This window comes from Anopheles merus, chromosome 2R, assembly GCF_017562075.2.
Source record: "Anopheles merus strain MAF chromosome 2R, AmerM5.1, whole genome shotgun sequence".
NCBI lineage: Eukaryota > Metazoa > Arthropoda > Insecta > Diptera > Culicidae > Anopheles > Anopheles merus.
The window spans coordinates 51,417,842-51,434,815 of NC_054082.1; the positions used below are offsets into that span (position 1 = coordinate 51,417,842).

The 16,974-nt window shown below is 42.4% G+C and overlaps 1 protein-coding gene across 1 annotated transcript; it reads right to left on the reverse strand.

Moving 5' to 3' along the window:
• Positions 1–5,207: 5,207 nt before the first annotated feature.
• On the reverse strand, positions 5,208–9,395 carry LOC121600281. The gene has a single exon (XM_041928732.1). It carries the CDS (start codon positions 9,393–9,395, stop codon positions 5,208–5,210), a length of 4,188 nt encoding a protein of 1,395 aa, XP_041784666.1.
• Positions 9,396–16,974: the final 7,579 nt, after the last annotated feature.

Genomic DNA, 16,974 nt, shown 5'->3' on the forward strand with positions numbered 1-16,974 from the left:
TACAAATAGCCAAAACTGGTTTGCATTCAAATTTCCGGCTACAATGCTACAATTTCCAATGATAGCAAATACGTTGATTGAATAGTATTAACGATAGAGCAGTTGGATGCATTAGGCGAACGTGTTGCTCGGTACAACAAAATCTCTCGCGATGCATTTGCATTCGAGTACTCACTTAGAACACTAATGAGTAGTGCTGTTTGAATAGGAATTCTTTTGAACTTTTCAACAATAGATAAAATAACTGGGGGAGGGGGGGGGGGAAGAGAAGGGAGCGTTTATTGTTACCTATAACACAGTTTATCGGTGTATTGTCTGTGCATGAGAGATAGCCTGTTGCAATTGTATAGAATTGTTCAAAGGGACTTGAGTCGAAATAACGGAATATTGAATATTTCAATTCACTTATATGCTTTACAAATAAATAGAATCAACCTGTTTTGCAGTAATAAGTATAACTTGTTTCATTTTAACCCTCGGTCGAATCATGTTTAGATAGGTCTTCAATTATAATGCAGATCGCTCTAACATCAATGTTCACTCTAACACCTTGTTCCCTTCTGCTTTTTATAAAACAGTCTTTTTATCAAAGTTTCATTACATTATAATGATAGTTTGCAGAAATAGGGAACATTTATACCGCATGGATATTCATTAACATTTTGTTCATAAATGTACATGAGGTATGAATAAGAATTTGCAACAACTTATGCATATGTTTAGAACACTGAACTGATTAGTTCAACTATGTTCAAGCCGAAAACTAAAAAAATTACATCTGCAAAGTACATTGAATGGTTTACATCCTATCAAAGAGATACACGGTATGTTCCCTATTTATGTCTATTTACAATTCAGCTACACAACCGAGCTCCGATTGTGCTACAGAATCCTATACAATTATTACCCCGGTTCCTGGCCATTGTTTGTTTTTGTCTTATTTATTATATTAAAAAAACGCTACAATTTCCTTTTGCAATTAGAGTAATTTGTCGGTTGGTATACACATTTGCCAATTGTTGCAATTGTTCTTAAGGAAACAGCCAACGTATTTCATATGTTTGAGATGGATGAAACCACAACATTCTCGTTATTTGTATCGATTATCATTATTGTTTGAAAAATAGTATATTTACTTTATTTTAGAGATAAAAACGATGAATAATGGCAAAAAATACTGATTTTCAAACATCTTCGAAAATTCATTTATTGCACACTTACAAAAACTCCAAATTCTATTATTGCACACTTTATATCCATTTATTGCACACTTTGAAATACACTGAAATAGACAAAAAAAAGCCCTGAAATGGATGTTTTACTATCGAATAGTGTTTAGGACAATACGTTATATGTTACATTGCACGTTTGTCCTTGGTTCAAGGCGAAATTCGGCAAAATAAGTAGCGAACTTGCACCTGCTGCCACACGCTAATTGCAAACAAAACGCTGTCAAAATGATAGCACGATGAAAAAAGGAGGCTTTGGGCTGTGCAATAAATAGGATCAAAGTAGTGTTGGGTAAATCTGATACAGATTGTTGAATCTGAATGAATCTTTTGAATGATTCAATGAATCTGGATATCGATTGGAAAGATTCATTAATCTCAAAGATTATTGAACCTCGAAAGATTATTGAATCTCGAAAGATGATTGAATCTTAAAAGATTCATGAATCTCTAAAGCATTATGAATCTATAAAGATTAATGAATCGCAAGGGATTCAAAAATCTCTAAAGTTTCATAGAGCTTGAGCTTTTTCTTTTTTCTTTTTGGCGAAACAACCTACGTGGTCATACCAGTCTATACAGACTTTAGAAAATTCTTGGCAATACCACGCAGCTGGATAGTTTTGTTACTGGGAGACGGTTCATGTGAGACTTGCACCCTCGACGGGCATGTTTAAGATAGGTTTTGAATTTTTAAATTTTTTAAAATACATCTCCATTAAGGTACATGCTGGGCGGAAGATTTAAGTAAGATTCATACCCTGCAGATATATGAATTTTAATGGAAATATGAATATTTTAGATTCAAGAACCTTAGAAGATTCATGAATATTTTGAGATTCGTGATTCCTTTGAGATTCATAAATCTTTAACAAATGTCATCCCATCATGCCGTTGCCTTGTCATCCCATCAAACAGATAATTTTCACTTAACGCTGCCACGTCACTCTGGCTCTGGCTAAATATTCACAAATATTGAAAGATTCATGGACCTTCAAACATTCATGAAGTTTTAGAGATTCTTGAATCTTTGAAGGTTCATGAATCTTTGAATATTTGGGAATAATAATAGATAGATTTGCAGATTCGACTCGAGATTTGAATAACTCATCACTGAAGATTCTTATGAATGAATCTCAACGAAAGATTCATGAAACCCAACAATAGATTAAAGCACTCTCTGCGTTCCACTTGGGTTAAAATAAGTATTTTTCGCAAAAAGTCGAAAATGTTGATACCTAATCGTGAGATTTACCCTTATTTGGTTGGTTACAATCAAAGTATAAAGTGTAAGTTGGCCACAGGGCGAAATAAACCTTATTTTGCGAAGTACACTTCTAAGCGGTTTTGCTAAGAAATACATTCGATTTGATCGAAATCTGTCGAAATATTTTCATTTGTGTTTAAAAAATCGAAAATGCACTTTAAAAAAATAAAACTGTGGAATATGTGCAAAAAATGCTCCATATATAAGGAAAAATGCTAGCTTTCAGGAATGTTTCATAAATATTTGGATAAAGAATAATTAATAAGCAATGTGCAATAATTGGGTGGTGTACAACAATTCGCTAATAACCCTATGTTGCAGACTTGTTCTCAGCATTTTTGACTATACCAATATAATTTTCCTTTCGTTCTCCTTCATCCTTCATAATTGACGTAACATAATTAATATTAATATAGTAATGGTGATAATATTTTTCCATAATATAATTATTATGGACTTGTTACATACTTGCCTTTAAAGCATGTCATAGGTTTATATAAAATATGGGTCCGATTATTAAATGGTCCTGTACTTACCATGGTTCAATTAGTTATTATTAACCCAAACCTAACCTTCCGATGTTCTGTCGACCAATCTGCCATAAATCATCTTCTATTTGGCGTAACGGCCTATACAGGCTTTCGAGACTTAATTCATTACCACGCAGCCGGATAGTCAATCCTTGCTACGGAGGGACGGTCCATTCTGTAGAAAGGTATACATTAGTGGTTGAAGCTCGGAATCGGACCTACCCGATTCCGATTCCGTGTTTGGAATCAATTCCGGAGCCGATTCCGTTGCTGGAGTCAGTTCCGATTCCGGAGTCGATTCCGGAGCCGACTTCGGAGCCGCTTCTGGTGTTGACACCGAAGCCGATTTCGTAGTTGACTCCGGAGCCGATTTCAGAGTTGACTACGGAGCCGATTCCAGAGTTGAGTCCGGAGCCGAGTCCGGAGTTGACTCCGGAACCGATTCCCAAGTCGGCTCCGGAATCGATTCCGCGATCAGAATCAGCTCAGGAATCGTAATTGACCTAGGAATTGCTATTTGCCCCGATAACGGATTCATAATTGACTCCAGAATTAGAATTAGCTCCGGCATGTGAATTAGTTCTCGAATTGAAAAAAGAAGTTTTAGAAGGGAAATCAGTACGGGAATCTCCATTAGAATGGATCTTTAACAAGTAAATTTTGAATTTCTGCGTATATAAATACGTTGTAGAAAATTACACCGGGTGTGAAATTGGAGGAAAACTTGTGATATTTTGGGAATAAGAAAAATAACGTGTAGGCGGTTGAACTTTCACTTTGCTAATGTGTATTCACTTGTCCGTTTGAGTTCATTTGTACATGCTATAATTCATTACATAGTTCATTTCATCCTCATCTATTTCCCTGTTTATATTGTAGCCTTCAAGTGTTGTCTGTTTCTAATCCCGTTACCATAATCCCATAATTCATGCCATAATATAATTCAAATAAATATATACATTGAAATTCAAACATTCCGGCCACCAAAAGAGAATTCTTTTTAAAATTTCAAAAATGCCATAAATTCAAATAAAGAAGTGAGCGAGCAAAGTATAAACCTAGCTGACCTATAACACTTGACATCTCGCTAATGTCAACAAGGTTTGTTTATTATATTTCACGTGGTGAAGCTGCGCGACATTCTAACCTTTGCTGCTCAATGGGATTAGGTAGCAATGCGATCCTATTTACTGCTCTGACGATTTCCTTTCCCGTGCCTGTTCGTAGTGTAACTACTCTAACTACACCGTCTTTACCCGGATGTAAAGCAGTTATTCGCCCTTTCGGCCAAACGGTAGGTGGAACGTTATCTTCCTTTACTATAACTAGCTGATTTATTTCTAGCTTGACCGGCGCATTGTTTGCGTGCCTTGCTCTGGCTTGCAGCTGCTGCAAATATTCTGGGTACCACCGGGACCAAATTACTTGTAAATGCTTTTGCACTACTTGGTACTCTTTTAACCGATTGGAAGAAAGCTTACTTAAATCAACCTCCGGTACTGCCTGCATACTACAACCTATCAGAAAATGAGCCGGGGTTAATGCTTCCAAATCAGTTGGTTCGTCGGATAACGGTACCAACGGGCGAGAATTTAAACATTGCTCAACTTGAGCTAAAAGGGTAAGCATATGCTCCTGTGTAATGCTACTAACTCCTATTGTTTTTAGAAGGTGCTTTTTGGCCGATTTTACTGCCGCTTCCCAAAGACCTCCGAAATGAGGTGCACGCGGAGGGATAAATTTCCACACCATCTCATTTTCGGCGCACCAATCAAAAATCCCTCTCCTATCAACCTCATCGATTTTTAGCATCTTGTAGATACGATGCAGTTCATGCGCTGCCCCCTTGAATGTTGTTGCATTGTCTGAATGCAATTCAGCAACCTTCCCTCTCCGCGCGACAAAACGACCTAATGCAGCCAAAAATGCAGTCGATGTGAGATCACTCACCAGTTCGATATGAACTGCCCTGGTCGCGAAGCAGACGAATATTGCGATATACGCCTTGGTGGGACTGCGATTGCGGATGGTGGACTTCAACAAGAACGGACCGCAATAATCCACCCCACTCACCGCAAACGGTCTCGTTGGTGTTACCCGTGACTCAGGCAAATCCGCTACCGCCTGTTTCACCAACGTCGGCTTGTTTCTAAAGCAAGTGTGGCACTGGTGATACACACGCTATACCATATTTCGGCCTCCAATTAACCAAAACTTCTGCCGCAGTATGGTTAACATTGCTTGTGGTCCGGCGTGCATTTCCTGCTGATGGACCCTTTCTGCCAATAGCACTGACAGACGATGTGATGCTGCAAGAACTGTCGGATGCTTCGTTGCCTCTGGGATGTTGGCATTACCTAGCCGGCCACCGACACGTAACACACCCTGTGCGTCGATGTATGGGGACAACCACTTCAGCTTTGATCTCGCACTAACCTGCTTCCCTCGTTGTAGATCGACCAGCTCTTCCGCGAACGACTCCTGTTGTGCTAGCTGGCACAAACGCAGCTCGGCTTGCTGTAGCTCCTCTGCTGTAAGCGGTGGAACGGAGTGCAGCAACGTCTTGATGTCCGCCTTTACCTTAACGCGCTTGCACGATGATGCCTTGGTTGCCTTAAGCGTTGTGATGAACCGCAAGCAGAAAGCCACAACTCTCCTTAACTTGACATACCTTGAGTATTTGGCGAACAGTATGTTGCTAAAATCACACATCGTAGATGTAGTGACAATGTGTGAGACTGCCAGTCGCTCTTCGATGTCAGCCTCGCCTTCCTTCATCGCCGGTTGATCATGGGGCCACTTCTCTTGTCCGTAGGACAGCCAACTCGGTCCATGCCACCAACGTGTACACTGCAGCAATTCTTCCGGACTCAGCCCGCGCGAGATGTCATCCGCCGGGTTATCAACTCCAGGAACATGACGCCAGCTGGAGATACGCGTTTCTTCCTGTATTTGTGCCACCCTGTTGGCCACAAATGGTTTCCAGCGACGCGGTGATGAGTTCAGCCAGTGCATTACTGTCATCGAATCTGTCCAACAGATAGCCGTAGCTGACACCATGAGTGCAGAAACCACCTTCTGAAATAGGTGTACTGCTAGCCGTGCTGCACACAACTCCAACCGGGCGATTGAGTTCGTGTTTGCTAACGCTACCACCTTGGACTTGGCAGCTAGTAATCTGACCTGGATGCCTCTTGCGGATACTGCTCGTACATAGCAGCATGCTCCATATGCTCCTTGTGAAGCATCAGCGAATACATGTAGCTGCAGGTATTCTGTGCCGGATTGTGAAACAAACCGAGGCACTCGTAATTCGCGTAGCGAGTACAATGTATTGTGCAGCTTTCTCCATTCCTCTTGCAGGTCCATTGGTAGTGCGCGATCCCAATCAAGCGTTTTGCCGTCTTGCTTCAACCCCCATAATCGCTGCAGAAACATTTTGGCAAGTATTACCGTTGGCCCTAGTAGGCCCAGGGGATCGAAGATTCTGGCCGTGTAAGACAAGACCAAACTTCGCGTAAGCTCTTGAGCTGGTCGTGGAAGGTCGACTCTGAACCGTAGCATGTCGTTAGACGGTTCCCAAACCAAGCCCAATGTTGAAATCGCTTGATCTTCCTGCCAGTCTAGAACTGGTTTGATCGCTAGATCGTCGCTCGGAACTCCTTCAAGCGCTTCGGAGACGTTAGATGCCCACTTCTTCAAGAGGAAACCTGCCGATTCAAGCATTTGCGAAATTTGCGTTCGCATTCCAACGGCCTCTACTACATCTTCTGCTCCAGTCAACAAATCATCCACATAAAAGTCATGTAGCACTGGGTCGGCTGCCAAAGGGTATTGTTGTTTGTGGTCGTGCGCAATTTGTTGTAGCGTTCGAGTAGCTAGAAATGGTGCTGTTGCGGTACCGTAGGTCACCGTTTGCAACTCATACGTGGAAATGGGATCGGAGGGACATTCACGGTAACGTATGCGCAATAGATTTCGATCGTTTTCACAATGACGAATCTGCCGGTACATTTTCTCTACGTCTGCCACTATTGCGACAGCGTGTTTTCGAAAGCGTAGGATGATTGTAAGCAGATCATCCTGCACTGTTGGACCAATCAGCAGAGTATCGTTTAGCGAGTAGCCAGATGTTGTTTTGCAGGATGCATCAAAAACAACACGCACCTTGGTTGTTGTACTGGTCTCTTTGACTACCGCGTGATGAGGAATGTAGCAATGTGGTTTGTTGTCATCAACGGGTTCCGTGAGTTTGATCATGTGTCCCAACGACTCATACTCTCTCATAAATTTAATATATTCCCTTTCCATTTCAGCATTGGCCTTCAGTCGACGTTCTACACCCAGTAAACGATTATCTGCTATCTCTTTTGACAAACCCAGCGTTCTTTCAGGTTTGGGGCTTCGCGGCAAAGACACAATGTAGCGACCTTGTGCATTACGGCTCGTGGTAGCTACGTAATGTTTTTCGCACATGTCCTCCTCAATTGACAAGGCAGGACCTTCCATAATACTCTCAGCCTCCCAAAACCGCTGGAGCAAGCGTTCGATGGCACCTTCGTTGGCGGCCGTGTGACACAATCGTAGATTGGGGCCAGCAAGTTGGGAAGTATTCCCCGAGACCGCCCATCCAAACGCAGTTTCTATCAGCCATGGCCTTCCGTTACCCAATGACTGTTTCCTTCCAGTATGTATCTCCCAGAACGTGTTTCCACCAATTACAACATCGACCTTTCCCGGAACGTGGAAAGACGAGTCTGCCAACTGTACGATTGGGATGTTCCATTTCGCAATGTTTATGGGAATGGTTGGAATTTCAGCTGACGGAGTCTTGAGCACTAGAAATTCCATTGACGAATGGAAGTCTTCTCCTAGCGATCGAACGGTCGCTGTGATGGAACCCTTTACGTGCTGTTTGATTTGCCCTATACCCGATACAGCAATGCTTACTTTGGACAGCGGTGTCAACCGTCGATGGGCCATAGATTCGGAGATAAAGTTGCACATCGATCCGGAATCTAACAGTGCTCGTGCTGTATGTTTATTGCCATGATCATCTACCAGTTGTAGTTGGACTGTTTCCAGCAGAACCACTTCATCATCCGACTGCGCAACCATTGTGACAATTGGCGTTACGTGCAGCAAGGAGTGATGGCGTGCGTTGCACGTAGTGCATTTAAACGCGGAACGACAATCCCTCACATGATGACTGCGATTGAGGCAGTTCCAACACAGTCGCTCACGGGTGGCTACTTCACGGCGTTGCTGTACGTCCTTTCGCAAGAATGCAGGACAATTGCGCAGATTGTGAAGCTCTGCACAACCCAAAACACACTGTTGAGCTGAAACATTCGGCGAAGTTCTCCTTGCAGTTGCAGCATTGCCCACAATTCTCGGCCTATGGTCGGAGACCCTTCTGTTGCCGGCCACCATTCTCAAACTGCCGTCACCGTTATTGGAAAACTCGCGCGATGATTTTAATATTCGTACACGATCTTGCAAAAAGTCTACTAATTCCTTGTACTTATCTTTTTTATGTTGTGCTGAGTGGTTCTCCCATGCCAGAATGGTCGACGAATCCAGCTTCATCAGAAGCAGGTTGGCGAGCGGCGTGTCCCAGGTGTCCACCGGTTCGTCGAGCTTCTTCAGCCCGTTCACATGCCGCGTGAATTCATCGACGAGCAGCGCCAAATCGTCCACGTTGTCACAGCTCACGGCCGGCAGGTGATGAATTTTCCGATAGTACTCCCGGATCAGCGTACGTGGATTATCGTACCGCTTCAGCAAGGCAGCCCACGTCACCTCGTAATTGTCTGCTGTCAATGTGGTGTGCTCGAAAAGCAAACCAACCTCGCCCTTCAAGGAGGACAGCAGATACTGCAGCTTCATTATATTCGGTATCTCACTGGCACTGTCGATCATCGCCACAAATCGGTCGCGGAACGTTAACCACTTGGTGGAATCGCCATCGAACGTAGGCAATTCGATTTTTGGAAGCCACAAATTTACTGCACCTGATCGTCCCGAACTATTGAGAGTCGAGCTCGCTAATAGCATCGACTCATTCGACATATTTTGCGCGGCCGTAGGAGGTGGTTGCTTTCGTAGAAGAAAGCCCTTAACGCGACGATACCGTGTATCCATATCACACCGCTCAGTTACACTCGCATCTGTGGCCTCCTCATCGAGTTCCATCACTTTCGCATTTGCATGTAGGAAGTCCTCATAATACCTTTCTAGTTGTTCCAAACACACTGGTATTTCACTGGCATTTTCCTCGACGTAGCCGATCGTAAACTGTTCTATACTTTTCACCAATTCGACCGCTTGATGCCTTTTCAGTTGCACCGATTTCAACTTCTTCTCCATTTTTATTTTAAGAATTGGCGCGAAAGTTCACTGACTTCGCACAGCTTGCACGAAAGTTGTACGCAACGACGATCACGATTGGCGCGAGCTTGATGCGCTAATGGTTGCTAACAAGGATGGCGGTTTTCGCAATGGTTCCAACGGTCGGCGTCACCTTTCTGACGAACTAGAATACGCACGCACGAAATGTTTTTATCAACACGGAAAAAACGAAACAAGAATCACAGCACACTAAAGTCAGATTTGCCCGTGATAGCGGGGCAACCCACGTTGTGATTTGCGCAACACAACGGATAGCAAACGAATAAGTCCACACTTTGGTTCACACCAACGGACACGGAGTGCCGTTTTCCCAAAATCAAGGCCACGTAGTGTCCGTACACAAATTTTCACTGCACGTAGTGCTTCCTTTCACGATCCGGTTCGAAGGACCAAATGTAGAAAAATTACACCGGGTGTGAAATTGGAGGAAAACTTGTGATATTTTGGGAATAAGAAAAATAACGTGTAGGCGGTTGAACTTTCACTTTGCTAATGTGTATTCACTTGTCCGTTTGAGTTCATTTGTACATGCTATAATTCATTACATAGTTCATTTCATCCTCATCTATTTCCCTGTTTATATTGTAGCCTTCAAGTGTTGTCTGTTTCTAATCCCGTTACCATAATCCCATAATTCATGCCATAATATAATTCAAATAAATATATACATTGAAATTCAAACATACGTAATATGATTGGACCCAAACGCCGATCCAGTGGCGATACCGAAACAGACTCCGTTTGAAAGTCGATTATAATATAGGAGCCAATTCCGATTCGTAAGCCGATTTCGATTCCGGAACCGATTCCAATTCCGGAGTCGATTCCGGAACAGATTCCGATTTCGGTATAAATTCTGGAGCCAATTGCGATTCTGGAGCCGATTCCAGAATCGATTCCGGAATCGATTCCGGAAACTGATTCCGCGCCTACTATCTGGAATCGATTCCAGAAAACTGCGGAGCTAGCCTGAATCGATTCCGACAAAAACATCATTTTTCCCATCACTAGTATACATTCAAACCAATAAGTGACTAAGACAGGGACTATTCTGTTTCATTTGCAGGTAATTTCTTTCATCAAAGCCTGTCCATGCGTTTGTTATGGTTTTTGCTACTTAAATGCGTTCTTGTTGAGACCCGCAGTTCCCACTATACCCGTACTTTGTGTATGTCATTGTCATATTAAATGTCACAATAACAATTTCAGTTCAAAGTGCAATACTGGTGCTTACGCGATAAGGTATTTTATTCCACAAAGAGTACCTTCAACGGCTACAATAATATTGCGAATTCCATTTTTTTTTAATTATTTTGTTAAGCCAGTCATTAGTGTCCTAGCCACATATGAGCGTATGACGGGATATGAGTATTGTATCCATGAGATAACAAAGCCCATGACATGTTGTAAAATTGCGCACATGACGATTGTTACACATTTCGTTAAACATTTAAAACTCAAAAAATTGACTGCAGTTGTCAGATGGCTTGAAATAAATCCATATTCCATTCGATAAAGCTCCTTGGATTATTGGATTCATATTAAATACCACATCAACTGAAAAAGGAAAGTAGTGCTTCCGCTACAATCCTCACCACAAAATATCGATGGAAAAAATATGTCACTAATTTTTAGAGAAAGTAAACCCGGCAGATGAAATAAAAATTATACAAGCAACTATAGCTACTCCACCACTTATTTGTAGTGAATATTACCTTTAAACACCTAAATGCGTTTCCCCGCTTTATTCACTGTGAAAAAATAATGGTCAGTGGGGAATCGCCAGGAAACGCATTTAATTCGCTATTTTAATATGTTTCCTTTCTTTTCCTTTGTTTTAGTGTACGGTAAGCCATATTTCGATAACCATTCAATGAAATATAGAAACACAAAAGTAAAATTCCACGTTCACATTCACACAAGGCCTAAAGCGACCTTTAGCAAGCTATCATCACCTAATTTCTGTACAGCAGAGGTCTCCAAGCTAAGGCCTTCGGGAGCCTGTTATGCGGCCCGCGATGACCTCATAAACAGTTTATTATAAAGAATATTTTACAAAATATGTTAAGTTTTACCTTTTGAGGGTAAAAATCAAGGATAAATAATATACATTTTTAGAAATTTGATACATTTTGTTAGTGTTTTGTTATCAATACGTGATTAAATGTGTACCCATTCTTTCCGGCCTTGTAATAGCCGACGTATCTCTTTTCTCTTCTTCTTTGGTACAACAACCGCTGTCGGTCAAGGCCTGCCTGTACTCACTAGTAAAGTGAGCTTGGCTTTCAGTGACTTATTGTTACCATAAAAGGATAATCAGTCCTACGCATGGGGACACGGTCTATTCGGGGCTTGAACCCATGATGGGCATGTTGTTAAGTCGTACGAGTTGACGACTGTACCACAAGACCAGCCCTAGAATTTATTTTACTCTACCGTTTATCGCCCTTCTGGAAACACACATATTTTTATGAAATATTATATAGTACAATGTTTTTTTTCTCACGGAAGCCAATAAATGTGGGAGATGTATTTGAATAACAAAAAGAACTACCCCATATTTACCAACCCTCTCTCCATTCCGATGCGTCTTTAAAGTAAACACAATTCCCCCAAGACATGCCACTGATCAAAAACGTAAACAAAACCATCTCATCAAGACGTTGCCATGTCATCCCATCAAACAGATAATTTTCACTTAACGCTCCCACGTCACTCTGGCTCTGGGAGTACCGTAGCTGGCAGACCTTGTTTGCCCGAAAACCTGCGCTGTCCTTTAAAGCCTTGCCTCATGACATGGGTGCTTTATGCAAACGATACCAAACGCCCACCTAATGCACCCACCCGCGGCATAGATGCTATCCAGTGCTGTGGTACGGATGTGCGCCATCGCCACCGTGCCAAAGATTAGTCTCAGGTCCTTCCCCACCCGGAAGGCTCACTTTGAGATTCAGGTGAACATGTGCACGCACCGTTTGTTGTTGTTTATCGCCGAAAAACACGTCAGCACTAAACGGGATTCCTAGCGAGCAAAATCGCTTTCCACCACCCTGCGGGGACCTAGCCCTATTCACTGCTTCAGTTCAGGACTGCATATCGATTAGGGTTAGATCAGGCGGTTGGCCTACCGCGGATGGTATGATGTGATTGGTTTACCGGTAGCTGACCCTTCCCTCTTGATGGGCACCGTTTCTCTTTACGCAAGCTACAACAGGGGGCTGAGAATGATCAACGAGGCGCGTAGCCTTTCGGAGCACTCCCTCCGGGATAAAGCGCTGTGTACGTGCGGGGAATAGCTTGCACAGGAGCCGCCAGTCTTCCAGTGCGTGGGAAAACGCACACATCGGGCGGTTGTTTTGGGTTTGGCGTTCGGCACAAGAGCTTACCTCAAAGCTGCTCCACTGCCCCGACACTGAGAACCTCACGTTAAAGTCCTATATTAACCAACAAAAGGAAGCGAACCGCATCAGTGGGTAGGAATAAAAGGAAAGAGGACCATCAAGAACACCTTTACTTTCCCCTTGCAGCAGCATCCGAACGCTCTAACGCGCAATATACACTCCCCAAGCACACTTAAAGCGACGTCAAACGACTTTATAAAATTAAATGTGAAATCCTAAACAAACAGGCCACCGACCATCCCGCCGGCTGATGGATCGAAGGATGCGGTACCCTTGTTTGGTGAGGGTACCACGGGTCGATTTTGATTTTCCTCCATTACCCCTTCGGCTTCCTCAATCGCTGGTCGGGGAAAGCACATCGCTGATTTACATATCGTTAAGATTGAATCAATATTCCCCCGGTGTAAACAGCGCAAACGCCCGTCAATATCCGGCAGCATCGAAACAAACTGATGGGTTGCACGGCGGGACGATGGATTTTTGGATGGGATTGATCCGGTTCAGTGTTTGGCCGTTTATCTTCGAGCGCCACGATGCGCACGAACAACACACGCGCGCGCTGTAGGTACATGACCACGGGTCGGGAAAGTGAACAACTTCTCCACAGCCTCAAGGGTCGGGAACAAAAAGTTGACTGAAATACTGGGAAAAGGGATATACCCGATTAAGGATGTCCTTTTTGGCCCTCCCCCTGCCCCTCCAGCCGACTGATCGATTGATTGTGTTATACTTTTTCATTAGAACAACCGGACGCTCTACACACGGTGTGTGATTCTCCGTTCCCCCGTGGATCTGCTCTAGCGAAGTTTAAATAGAACGCGTATTTAGCAGACGCAATGATATTAGACAGAAGGAAGGGCAATTCTCAGTACAGACAATTTCATGTACACAATGCCAATTTACCCGCACAGTTACGCACTGGTACTAACATAGTTCCTCTGATTCTTTTGCACCGTAATCGAAACTCTTCTTCTACGAAAGGAGAATGTTTCGCGTAATTTAATTTCATCCAACATTCACCTTCGTAACGTGACCGGCGATACTCATTTCCATGCGATCTATAACAAAAACATTAGAAAGGTAACTAGTTAGAATGATGTCGAATGCTACCATTATAAGTCATGCGTGTCTAAAGCCTAGGTTACAGCTCCAGTAAAATTGAACGTAAAATTTGGCTTATCCTATACCTAAAGTAGGCCATGCATAAAAGTGAATGTGAATTTTGTTTTTTTTTTTTGCATCATGAGAATATAGCTCATCGTACACCGAAAGAAATGAAAATTAATTCCTCAACGATTTATAATGTAAAACATATTGAATTAATAGAGTAAATGCATGTCCTTGTGATTCCCTGCTTTGTTCGCGTTGAAAAAATAATGATCAGGGGGGGGGGGGGGGTGGGGGGCAATGCATATTCATCTTCCGTAAGTAATGCGCATGAAGTGTCCCTCTACTCCGGATAAGGTCTGTTTGTCCCAAAGTTGCCCAGTCTGTTCTATCAAGTGAAGTCTCTTAAAAATCTCCATGATCCCTAGGAGAAAATGTCGTTACGGACCAGTCCGTTTTGGACAGATTTCACTTTTGTTCAGCTTAAGTCGGCAACACGACGACCTTTCCTAACCGTGTTTGAAGGCTACCGTGGCCAGCGCGCGTTGTATCACATTACAATATGCCATTATTGGTAATTTGGTATTTGGTAATTCATCTCGTTCTCTCACTCTATTTCTCTCTTTTTATCTCTTTCATTCTCTTTCTCGCTACCACTTTTCCTTCTCTCCTTCTTTTCCATCTTATTTATTTGTTCATTTTTATAATTAATAATTTCCTACTCACCACTATTAAGCCGCTCTCGTGGTACAGTCGTCAACTCGTACGACTTAACAACATGCTCGTCATGGGTTCAAGCCCCAAATAGACTGTGCCGCCATACGAAGGACTGACTTTCCTGCTATGAGGTGCAATCCACAAGTCACTGAAAGCCAACCCCACAAGTGGTACAGGCCTTGACCGACAACGGTTGTTGAGCTGAGGAAGAAGCTATCTCAAATCTGAGAATTTTTTTTTTTTTACATTTTAATAATGATGGTATTAACTCAACAATGTTCAATCCACCAATTAATTTTATCAAACAAGCTTGCGTTCATACAGTTATATTCATATTATTTTGTTATTATTTTTTGCAAATTGTTGAACTGCGCAGCTACTGGTTTGTATTATGAACTTCAAAAAAAAAAAACATACTTGTCGATTCTTTGAAGCGTAATGGCGGAGTGAACATAGCACAGCACCCAAACTCTCAGGCAGAAAATCCATAAACATCCACTTGGAAACAGCCATACAAAATCAGAGAAAAATAAAACATAAAACTAAACAGGAACAGCAAAGTTGCAATCGGTGTTGACAGTTATTCGAAGCGTATAATGAGTCACTTCATTTCCGGTTTCGTGCTCCCATGTGACTCTCATCCGACTCCATGGAGAGAAGCGGGAAAGACGGGATGACAAAACTGACACCGAGTGTAGAGTGGTTTTGTAAAAATTGTGACAAAAATCAACAGCCCGAGCAGGCGCAACGACACCAACAGCGCCGGATGAAGCGTGACAGCAAAGTTAATCCTGTGCCGTTTGACATACACACACACACTCAAATATACTATAACGTTGGTGGAAGAAGCATCCGGAAACGGTTTACGTGTCACCAGGACGAAACTGTGGTAGCACAACAACGAGCGAAGGGGTGCGGTCCCAAGCTGCACAGAGTTCACAATTTAATGAACTTCACGTTGGCTATAATGAAGCGAAAAAGTTGAGTTTGAAAAAAGAAATCGTTCAAATCAACGACATCAGGACCGGAAGAACGCTCTCTTCAGATGCGACTTTTAGCAACACAACGGATAAAACGCCACGAAAAGTTGTCTTTTAACTGCAAAACAACTGCCAACGGTACCCTGGAGAATAGGACGCTGGACGGGCAGCAAAAAAAAAAACGAACACTGGGCGAACAAATCATGATCATCTTGCCTGAGAACATGGCTGAAAAGAGCAAAACTTAAACCAAACAAAGTGTCACGCAGCGTAGCCATCGAGGGAAAACTTCAAAACATGATCCAGAAAAAATGTCCAAAAAATTGGACACCGATCACCCTATTCCCTATTCCCAGGGACAGTGCTAATCGTATGTGTAAATAGCATGAGTAATTTTTCTTGTGAATCTGGATCAAACACAAAATACTACATAAAATGAACGCTAGTTATTTTTCTTGCTCCATACTTGAATGCGTGTGTATGTCTCGATAAGTTTAACAATGATAAAAACATAAACATTTTCTCAAAAACTTAAAATATACACGGCTAAACTTTAATATCAAAAGTTTTATAAAAAAGATTCGAAGAGAATTCAGCTACGACTTTTCATTTAATTATTAGTGCAACAACATCGTAAAGAAATTTTGTTTATTTTAGTCAACAAATTGCACTAATTAAATTTAGGAATCGTCATTGCAATGTCTTAGCAATGATTTACTCATTGAATTTTGATACCGTATTTGTAGCATATTTAAGGGCAACCTGTTTGAAAGAAGAAAACTGAAAAACACATCATGGCGTATGAAAAATCATAGCATTAGTTCAATGCAATGATGCAAAATGTTTGCCAATTCTTCATAGACGTTGCTGCTATCTTCAAACCCAGCGCAAAGCTTGTTTTTGTCTTGCTAAAAGTGAGTTGCAAAGTTCATCAGGCGCATGCAAACAAAAGTAGGGATAGAAAACTGCAACGGAACAAACCTGGCACACTTTACTCACCCTTTCATGCGCGCACGAGTTTTTGTTTACATAACTTGCTCAATCACTATATTGTTGATTTGAAATTAGTTTTTTTTCTCTCTCCCTCTTATCTCATTCTTTGTTTCCAACCATTTGCCGGGATCCTTTCCATCTCCACCATCGTCTTCAACATGGATCCCAACCAGCGTGCGACTGGCATTTCGAACAAAATACATTGCAACCACCACAAGAAAAAATAAGAAGTTCGTATTGAGTGCAACCAGTGGCGGATTTAGGGTATCGGGGGCCCTAAGCGGTAAAAGAAGTTGAGGCCCCCTGTTGGTGTAGAGCGAGGGGGAGGGGGGGGGGTAT

Bases quoted from the DNA above. Each gene is read 5' to 3' on its own strand.
- LOC121600281 (XM_041928732.1), bottom strand. From the start codon at position 9,395: ATGGAGAAGAAGTTGAAATCGGTGCAACTGAAAAGGCATCAAGCGGTC.